This window comes from Populus alba, chromosome 3 (assembly GCF_005239225.2).
Source record: "Populus alba chromosome 3, ASM523922v2, whole genome shotgun sequence".
NCBI classification, from domain to species: Eukaryota; Viridiplantae; Streptophyta; class Magnoliopsida; order Malpighiales; family Salicaceae; genus Populus; species Populus alba.
Genome location: NC_133286.1, coordinates 20,375,094 through 20,384,547, shown reverse-complemented (window position 1 = coordinate 20,384,547; position 9,454 = coordinate 20,375,094). Strand labels below are relative to the sequence as shown.

At 36.6% G+C, this 9,454-nt stretch overlaps 2 protein-coding genes across 7 annotated transcripts; one reads left to right on the top strand and one right to left on the bottom strand.

Moving 5' to 3' along the window:
- Positions 1–414: 414 nt before the first annotated feature.
- On the bottom strand, positions 415–3,940 carry LOC118054730 (uncharacterized). Of its 5 annotated transcripts, none has more exons than XR_004688545.2 (10): positions 3,813–3,940; positions 3,580–3,708; positions 3,436–3,481; positions 3,258–3,336; positions 2,766–2,861; positions 2,040–2,093; positions 1,907–1,961; positions 1,047–1,125; positions 866–967; positions 415–760 (listed from the first exon to the last, which is right to left on the bottom strand). XR_004688545.2 is itself a non-coding variant. In XM_035066412.2 (10 exons), the coding sequence occupies exons 1-9, from the start codon at positions 3,846–3,848 to the stop codon at positions 890–892; spliced, it is 663 nt and encodes a 220-aa protein (XP_034922303.1). In that variant the 5' UTR covers positions 3,849–3,940; the 3' UTR covers positions 415–760; positions 866–889. The 5 variants fall into 5 exon arrangements, 2 of the variants coding, with proteins under 2 accessions (XP_034922303.1, XP_034922304.1); XM_035066412.2 differs by having other exon boundaries at positions 1,907–1,972; XM_035066413.2 differs by having other exon boundaries at positions 1,907–1,972; positions 3,258–3,303.
- A 1,085-nt stretch (positions 3,941–5,025) lies between these two features.
- On the top strand, positions 5,026–9,170 carry LOC118054729 (uncharacterized). 2 transcript variants are annotated; one of them, XM_035066408.2, is made up of 2 exons: positions 5,026–5,242; positions 6,664–9,170. In XM_035066408.2, the coding sequence occupies exon 2, from the start codon at positions 6,742–6,744 to the stop codon at positions 8,683–8,685; it is 1,944 nt and encodes a 647-aa protein (XP_034922299.1). In that variant the 5' UTR covers positions 5,026–5,242; positions 6,664–6,741; the 3' UTR covers positions 8,686–9,170. The 2 variants fall into 2 exon arrangements, with proteins under 2 accessions (XP_034922299.1, XP_034922300.1); XM_035066409.2 differs by having other exon boundaries at positions 6,659–9,170.
- Positions 9,171–9,454: the final 284 nt, after the last annotated feature.

The window sequence follows — 9,454 nt, the reverse complement described above, 5'->3', positions numbered from 1 at the left end:
TTTCTGCACGATCAGATTCATGATTCACCTCATCATGCGAGATGGAGAGGGAGGACGGCTCATCAGCTAGAAAGGTTTGTTGTAAATTGCTTGGGGAAATGTTTTATACATATTTGATTTCTAATATCAGAAAAAAATGCCGAAGGATTCAAAATTTGACTACGAACAGGAGATCGATGATCCCTCTCCAATAGGGTATAATTGGGACAACCTTAAATGTCCATGCGACTGTCTTCTAATTTTTTTTTGGTGTTATTAGATTGTTTTCTTTAGTTACCCGTCTCATGCCTGTCCAGTATGAGAAAGCACATGCTTTACGGGCCGACATCCTGTCCCGTTCTTGTGAGTGATACAGCTAGCAGAAGAGATTATTTCCTTGAAACAGGCATCCCTATCCTGTTCTTGTTCCTAGTCTGAGCCAAAATGAAATGACAAGAAACTTAATTGAGAATACAGCATTGTGATGTCAGAATAGCAGTTCTCAGTGGGAAATTATTGTGCTCTCTGCAATGAGATGACAGTGCCTTTTCTTTTATGGTCAAGAAAAAATAGTTTTGTAGGAGAAGAGTAAAAGATAAGCTTTTCTTCTCTCTCTCTCTTTTTTTTTTTTTTATCACGCTGGATCTCTGCAACTTTCACCACCAAATATGGATGGTCTTGAATCCACGAGAGAATCAACATTGGTCACATGCCTATGCTTGGTAGTTTCATCTTCGAAACATTGACGCAGCTCCTTTGCTTCACATGGTATATGCTCCACCTGGAACAGGTCAAGGTCACCATTAATAAATAATGTGAAGGTGACAGTAATCAAGGGATGCCAAATTTTATTTTTGCGGGGAAGAAAAATGGAAACACCCCCTACCTAAAAGAGAACGAAGTGATGATTTTATGCCCAGAGCAATGTCATGACTAGAAATAAAATGAGGGCCAGTCCAAAACAGAATCCAACAATTGCTATGAAAGCCTGAAACAGTAAAATGTAATGGTTACACGTAATCAAATGAATGAGAATGTTTCGAAAATGCCAAACATTAGATATGTACCTTCTCCTGAGACTCAAATTTGAATATGACAGTGAACCATGACAATCCTCTGTCTACAAAAGGTGCAAGAGCAAGGGCCCTGGGCAAGAGGTATCTCTTTAAGAAACAAATGCTTCAAAATATATAATGCACTTACTAAATTAGGCTTAAAAGATTTAAAAAGATAGTAAAAGAGCCTTACTGTGGATGGGAATCATCCAATTCTAAATGCAAAATGGTAGTATAAGAACATCAAACAAAATCATAAAACAAGGACAAGGGGAAAAAAAGACAGGTGGATAAAATAAAAATGATGGTTCATGATCTAGGAAAAAAGAATTACCATGAAGCAATCCAACAGAAAACTGTCTTGGTTTAATAGAAAACAAGCTCACAAGGTTCAACTACATCCATGTCCTTGCAACTTTGGGAAAAACATTCTTTGCTGAGGTTGAAAACAGGGGTTTAGTTCCTCTAAATTGCATTAACATAACAGCAATTGTGCATCAGACCAGGAATTTATATCTCCAAATATTTTATGTTTTCTGGTTTGTTCATTTAATTTCAGACACTTTTGAGAAATGTTCCAACTATGGTCATTACTCGTTACAGTGTCCCAATGCTTGAGGACCATCCGACCTCAGCAGCAACCCAAACAGCCTATAAATTATCCATTTGTTAAGCCCCAAAAATAGAAGAAAAACCAAAGAAATGTATGAATTTTGAAATGTAGATTGAATTGACTTCAAGTGAACATGACCAGGAAAAAACAGTAGCAATAACAATTCCTGAACACCTCCTGGTTATTTAAGGTCATGGAATCAATCTTTACGTTTAGACAAGTAACATGAAGAAAGAAAAGTCGAGTTCTAGCAGCTCACCCTCCTGCTCTCACGAGCTTGGTAACTTGGCTCCCAGCCCACACCATTGCCATCACTTTGAGAAATCTGCAACAAGTTAAATTTCCATGCTATTTTATAGTCCCATTGATGTTTAAAAAGATCAGTAATTTACCTTTCAGCAGCAGCGAAATAACCCATTTTTCCAGGTGCAGGAGCAACATAGAACCTGGTAAGCAAGTGAAGTAAGCTTGAATTTCAAAGGCTGTAGAGTATAAGCCCAAGACAGTCCACAAACAACATAACTTTGAATCTGCCTTCAAATTCAAAGATAAAAAATCAAATAATTCACACCCAAACTTAGTTATAGCAGCAACTTGAATTATCAAATCAGCACCCCAACATCCTCCTCCTATACAAGAACTGGTCTAATATATCAAGAAAATGAATTTGTGTGGGAGAAAAGAAAACACCATACTCAATCCATTTATTCCAACTTTAAGTGGACACTATGTTTCTCTCAATGAGAAGATCCAATAAGGCTCCCTTAAAGTAAGCTTCTTTTATTCGTAACCAGGCCATAGCTGGATTCTTTCATCAAACATTCATTTACCAGACTCATCTACAGAATGATGATGTTTCATGACCTGGAAATGTGACTACTCAAAAGTCTAGAGATAAAGCAACGTACACCACATTAAGAGCAGGTATAATTAATCTTTGGTCACAAATTTCAAACCCACAGCTTGCCAATTAGCATTGAAGGTGTGCTGAATGATGTGAGTAACAGGCTGTCCATGATCAAACAGCACAAACGTCTCAAGTTTGTCGCACTATGGGGTTTATGCACATTAAAAGAAACATGGACCAAGTGATTCTTATAAAAGGTTACTTCACTTACCACACCAAGAGAAAGGTTGTAAGGTAGTAGGCAGTGTTCAAAAGCCCATAGGATAAAATTCCAGAAATCCCATATCTCTTTAGTTTCTTCAACAAACTGGTGACAAGTTTCATAATAATAAAAAAAGACTAAATCAGTACACATACAATTCAAACCCTGATGAACAAGAGAAGATATTCATGAATTTCTAACTTGCCTTTTCTTCTCTCCGTTTATAACGGCAGTAAAATCACACCATTCAGACAATACTCATTTTACAAAAAGTAATCCAACCCAATAATTCAAAGCTATATATAGCTTCCGTTTACAAAACATTCATCGCCAACAGAAATCTCCATGCCTCTAATCAACAAAGCAATTGGCAGAAAGAAAAAAGAAAATCTATCTGTACATTGTATTATATTGAAGGGTAAGCAAGAAAGCAACAACATTGCCATCATCATGCTATTAACAAACAAAAGAATGTCAGCACAATGAATAAGAAGAAAGTACTCATTCGAAGCTGACGGTCGACTCATTTCACTCCTTTCCCTTGAGCCTGGAAAACAAGGTAAGATGCCGGATAGTTTAGCTGGCAACACAATACATTCATCAAATTTTCAACACCATACTGTTGAAAGAACAAATTATTATTATTATTATTATTATTATTATTAACAACATAATATACCTTCATGGTCATGATTTTTGTTGCGAGAATCCGATGAACCAGAAACCTAACCTTACACAACCAAAGACCAAAAAAAAAAAAGTTTTTAAACAAACATTAATCATTTTAAGAATATGGGATAGTTAGAATGTGACTGGTACTCACATTGTTGTCGCCGGTACCTGAGCAGAGACGATGAAAGTGGGACAGGTTTGATGAGGGGCTCTTTGATTTCTGTAGGTGGAACCGAGTGGGAACCCTAAAAGTGTAAATGCAGGGAAGCTCGTTGAAACACTGGTAAGCAGATTTGAAACATTGAATTACTTTGCCATAAAAAAAAGAGGAAAGGAAAAAGGAAGAAGAGGAAGAGGAAGAGGAAGAGGAAGAGGAAGAATTACCAAGCGATGCAAGAGGGGTTTTGGTGAGAGAGACATGGCTGAGGAGGAAGAAAGTATTGCCACAATATAGCCAGATGTTGATCAGTCCATTTTAGGCAGCTCTATCTGCAATCAGGAATCGCCTAAAGTAAAAAAATATATAAATTAGTATCATGTACATGTTATTTAATATGAAATATATAAAATTCAATATATATATATATATAGTCTAAATATAAATATTTAAATTATAAAATAGATAATATAAATGTATTGTTGAATAATTAAAGTGAGTGGATGTTTTATCATTAATGATGTTAACAAAAATTACTGATTTTTTTTTAATTGGAATGCTTTATTATTGAAAGTATTTAATTGATTAAGTTGTGGATGATGTCGTAATATATATAGTAATTTATTTTCTTAGTATAATATATTAATTTTAAATTATTTTAGAAATATTATTTCATATCTTGAGTTTTTTTCATAATTTTAAGACTAGGTTCGGTCCAAAGCCAAGGCTCGGGTTTCGAGTTTTAATCGAGTCGACCGGGTCAAATTTTTATTTTTTTAAATTAAAACAACGTTGTTTTAGTAAAAAACAATAAAAATTAATGAGTTTGCAGCCAGGTTTTGACCAGGTCAACCTGCCGGGTTAGCCAAATCACACTGAGTTTTTTTTTCCTTTATTTTTTTCAACCTGACCCGGTTTTAGCCTTGGCCCGGGTCGGGTTTCAAAACTATAGTTTTTTTATTAAATAATAATCATAAATTCTTATTATTTTTGTTCTATCTAATTAAATAAAAAATTAAAAATAAAATTATTTTTAAAAAATATATTAGAAAATATTATAAAATAGCTTCATGTGATTATTGTTTAACAAATCAATCTTTCAATAAATGGAGATTAAGTGTATGTTTAATAATACTTTTATAAAAAAAAATTAATTAAAACTATATTAAAAATAATTTTTTTATAAATATATTAGAATTATTTAAAAAATCAATTTAATATCTTATTTAAAAAATAATTTAAAAGGCAAGTTGCCGAAATACTAAACTTTCGTGTGTCAAGGATTGTCCAGCTTTCAGGTCTTTGATACAAAAATTAATTTTTAAAAAATAAATAGAATAAACGCGACGCGCTAGTTGGTAAGTGGACACGTAAGCCCGGCCCAATATGAAGCCACCCGTGAATCCAACCATCCATCTATAAAAACTCAACGGAAGCAAAATCAATAGCGAAAAAAGAACAGCAGCAAGCAGCCTCTTTTTCCCTTGCTTTGCCATCTCCACTGCTTTGCGCCCCCCTCAAAAACCCTAATTCCTCACAATTCTCAGAATCCTAGAAAAACCCTAATTTATAACCGCAATCATATTTCCTCTCGAGAAAGAGAGCCCTCCTTTGGAGCTCCATCTCTCCAATAAACAAGCGAAGACCTCAAACTCAGGTAACTACATCTGCTCTTCATTTACTATTTAGTCGTTTTTTTAAGCTCTGATTGTTCACGTTTTGTGGTTTTTGTTGTTTCTTGAAATCCCTTTTTGCGATTTTAAGTGATCGATGTTTTGATCGTTTTTATGTGGTCTGATTTCGTATAAAGTCTAGTTCGTGGTTTTTTCCAATCAATTTTGCTTCCTTGTGTTATCTTCTTGATTATTTTGTTGCTTTACGTGATTTATATACGAAAACCTTAGCTAACGTTGAGGGTTAAATGATCATTTGTGTTTAATGACGTTAGCGAAGTTACAAATTAGCCTGATGTTTGCTTATTTTGATTTACTAAGGTTTCGTGTTTAATATTGGTACGAATGCTGAGAAGGGGTTGATTTAGCTATTAATTTCATTTAATGTTGGATGAAATTTCCAAGTTTGCTAACGATAGGGCCTTGTGTTTTGATATTAACGTGAACTCATTGAAGAGTTTTTTCAAGGATATGAAGTCTGGTGAGCTTTCTGGAATAAATCCAAGAACCCATGAGCGTAGTTGGGTGATGATTTTTGTGATTGGGGAGGAGTTGGGTGAGAGCTGTAATTGTTCTTGAGAAGTTCTTACGAACGTGTACTGGAGAAATTTGGTGTCTTTTTTTTGGATATGGTAATTTTAATGGTAGAATTGGTGTTATTGACGGAGTGTTTGTAGGTGATTGGTGAACGTAAAATATTTGGCATGTTGATGACTCCTACACTTTTATGTGTATTTTATAATGTTTTTTTAATTTCTTAAAAATTTTCACTTTTAATGAAAATTGAATGTTACATGTTTTCTATATGACATTTTTGTGCAATTGGATATGGGTGCGTAGATAATTCTGTATAGTCTAAAATTAATTCTGAATTGCGCTGGTTTTTGGATCTCTGGTTTGTTGGAGATGTGATCACTAGAATGTTTGATACTAGTGTGACTAATTCTACCTTTCTATGTGCCAAGCACGCACATAATGTCTTTTAGGCTTTCGTAAGGACTTGGAATGTTACTTATTGCTATTTTATATTGAAATAAAGTAGATTAACTTTTGTGGCAGGGCATTAGAAAATTGCTGCTTTTCTGTGTGCTTTTAATGTTGTGTTGGAGTTGATAAATATTGTTCCAATACAACTTAGAGCTTGATGGTCTTGAGATGGGTGCTCTAATATTTATAAAAGCATGTTCAAGTGTGTGAAGTGGCTTTCAACTGCATGTGTATGCTTTTTTATTTTCTGCTGATTCATGCTAGTCAATATACCTGTCAACTAGCATGTTCTGTCTACTGTCCCTGTACTCTACAACATGCTGACCAAGTCACACTCCTTGGATTATTGCTAGAAAGTATTAATCATTGTACTTTCTTCTGCATGAATTTTACTAATTGAAGCTTCGTTCCAGTGCAGCTTGAAGATAGCTACAACACTGATTGCTGAACAGGGTTCTAAATTGAGGTGATTTTGGAGATTGATTTTGGTAACGTCATGGCCATCCAAACTAGTCTTCGTCTTATTTCTTACTCACAAGAGCTTGTAGATGGACAGCCATTGCATGTTTCTTCAAACGGCCTTCCAATCAAAGCTTTGAAATTCGAACCAGCTGGGCATGCTTTTCACACTGCTGCTTTAAAACTCCTTGGCTGGGAGGAGGAAGGCACAAAGACTGAAGATCAGAAAGTGTCCAATGACAAGCAACAATCATACATGCCATCATCTGAATCCTATAGCACCAAAGGTAAAAAGAAATCTGGATCTGGAGATACGCAACAGGATCACTATGCCTTGTTGGGTTTAGGCCATTTGAGATATCTTGCCACAGAAGAACAAATACGGAAAAGCTATCGTGAGGTTGCTTTGAAGTATCATCCAGACAAACAGGCTGCTATTCTTCTTGCCGAGGAAAGTGAGGCTGCAAAACAAGCAAAAAAGGATGAAATAGAGAGCCACTTCAAAGCAATCCAAGAAGCATATGAAGCTTTGATTGATCCTGTGAAGAGAAGAATATATGACTCTACAGATGAGTTTGATGATGAAATTCCCACTGACTGTGCCCCTCAAGACTTCTTCAAGGTGTTTGGTCCGGCTTTTATGAGGAATGGACGGTGGTCAGTTAACCAAACAGTCCCATCTTTAGGTGATGAGAAAACTTCTTTAAAAGAAGTAGATAGCTTTTATAATTTTTGGTACAGCTTTAAAAGCTGGAGAGAGTTCCCCCATGCGGATGAATTTGATCTTGAAGAAGCCGAGTCTCGTGACCACAAGAGATGGATGGAGAGGCAGAATGCAAAGCTTTCAGAAAAGGCAAGAAAGGAAGACTATGCACGGATTCGTACTCTTGTTGACAGTGCCTATAAGAGAGACCCAAGAATATTGAGGAGAAAGGAGGAGGAGAAAGCCGAGAAGCAAAGAAAGAAGGAAGCCAAATTTTTGGCAAAAAGGTTGCAAGAAGAAGAATCTGCAAGGGCTGCTGAAGAGGAGAAACGCCAGAAAGAAGAGGAGGAAAAACGTGCTGCTGAAGCTGCTTTACAGCAGAAGAAATTAAAGGAGAAAGAGAAGAAGCTTTTGCGGAAAGAGCGGAGTCGCCTTCGAACTCTTTCAGGATCTGTTCTGTCACAGTGTTTGCTCAATCTTAGCGAGGCTGATGTGGAGAATCTTTGTATGTCATTGGATATTGAGCAGCTTAGGAGTTTATGTGACAGGATTGAAGGCAAAGAAGGGCTAGAGCAAGCAAAAGTACTGAGAGATGCATGTGGATGTGATCATGATTCTGGGAGCAGTAAACAGGAAGAGAAGAAGATTTCACAGCAGAATGGCTCTTTGAATTCCAATGGAAGTTTCCCATTAAGCAGCTCTGGAAAGAAGGAGAAACGTTGGGGCCGAGAAGAAATTGAGCTTCTGAGAAAAGGAACGCAGAAATATCCTAAAGGAACATCGCGGAGGTGGGAGGTTATTTCAGACTACATTGGTACAGGAAGATCTGTTGAAGAAATTTTAAAAGCAACAAAAACAGTCCTCCTTCAGAAACCTGACTCCGCCAAAGCTTTTGATTCTTTTCTTGAGAAGAGGAAACCTACACAATCCATTGCATCTCCCCTTTCAACTAGAGAGGAAATAGAAGGGGCATCAACTGTTCAAGCACCCGAAAGTAGTGCTGCAAAGGTGGCTCAAGAAGAGTCTTCAAGTGACACGGACAAGCAGAAAACTGATGATGTGGTCACTGCAAATGGGGTGTCTTCAAGTGCTGACCAAGATGTGTGGTCTGCGGTGCAAGAAAGAGCTCTGGTTCAGGCTCTAAAAACATTCCCAAAAGAAACCAGTCAACGTTGGGAGCGGGTTGCTGCTGCTGTTCCTGGGAAAACTATAAACCAGTGCAAGAAAAAATTTGCTTTGCTGAAGGAGAGCTTTAGAAACAAGAAAAACACAGCATAGTCTGTTGTCGGGTGTGGCTTTGAGGTAGTTAAAAAAATTAAAGATGTGCGTGAGGAGGTATAAATCTTTATCCCTTTGAGATCCCATTCTTTCTCTCCCTAGATAAGAAGCAGTGAAGCTACATGTGACCGCAATTTCTTTCCCTAGTTTTGACCCTTTGGCGTTTGCCATCATGACTTCACATGTTTCGTTTAACATTTTCAGAGGGGGAGCCATTAGATGGAAATTTTTGTGTGTATTCATTTTCAGGTGAAGCTGCTCCATGTTTTAGAGACGTATTAGCATGTGCTTCTTTATAGATCATGCCTTATTTACAGAATTTTAGTTGCATTACATTTTATCGAGAGCACGAGAACATCTGTATAAAGAATTAGAAGAGCAATCCCACCTCGAGTAGATTTTATCTGGTGGATCTTTATCTAGGTGGGTTAGTCTACTTTGTCTTGTACAATTTTGATCTATTTAAATAAAATGAAATTTGGAGATGTCTCATAGCCGACCGCTTTTTGAGTGAGGATTCCTTTTGACCAACAACGACTTGCTTGATCCCTTGCCTCTTTGTTTTTTCCTTCCAGTCTTGAACATGGTTGTTTCTCACTCTTCCGGCTAAGTGCTGAGCAACACGTGCACCATTCACTTACCACCCTTTTAATTGGCATGCTAAAATGGTTGTTGCATGATCATTAGAGCTCTTCATTGTAGGAGAAATGCCTGAAACAGGTTATACAGGGAGGGTTGCTTTATGTTCTTGAATTGCAAAATTAGTTAG

Bases quoted from the DNA above. Each gene is read 5' to 3' on its own strand.
- LOC118054730 (XM_035066412.2), bottom strand. From the start codon at position 3,848: ATGTCTCTCTCACCAAAACCCCTCTTGCATCGCTTG. The intron at 1,126-1,906 runs GTGAGCTGCTAG...CCTCTTGCCCAG, and splicing joins AAGCTCGTGAGAGCAGGAGG to GGCCCTTGCTCTTGCACCTT. The intron at 968-1,046 runs GTACATATCTAA...TTACTGTTTCAG, and splicing joins AATTTGAGTCTCAGGAGAAG to GCTTTCATAGCAATTGTTGG.
- LOC118054729 (XM_035066408.2), top strand. From the start codon at position 6,742: ATGGCCATCCAAACTAGTCTTCGTCTTATTTCTTACTCACAAGAGCTT.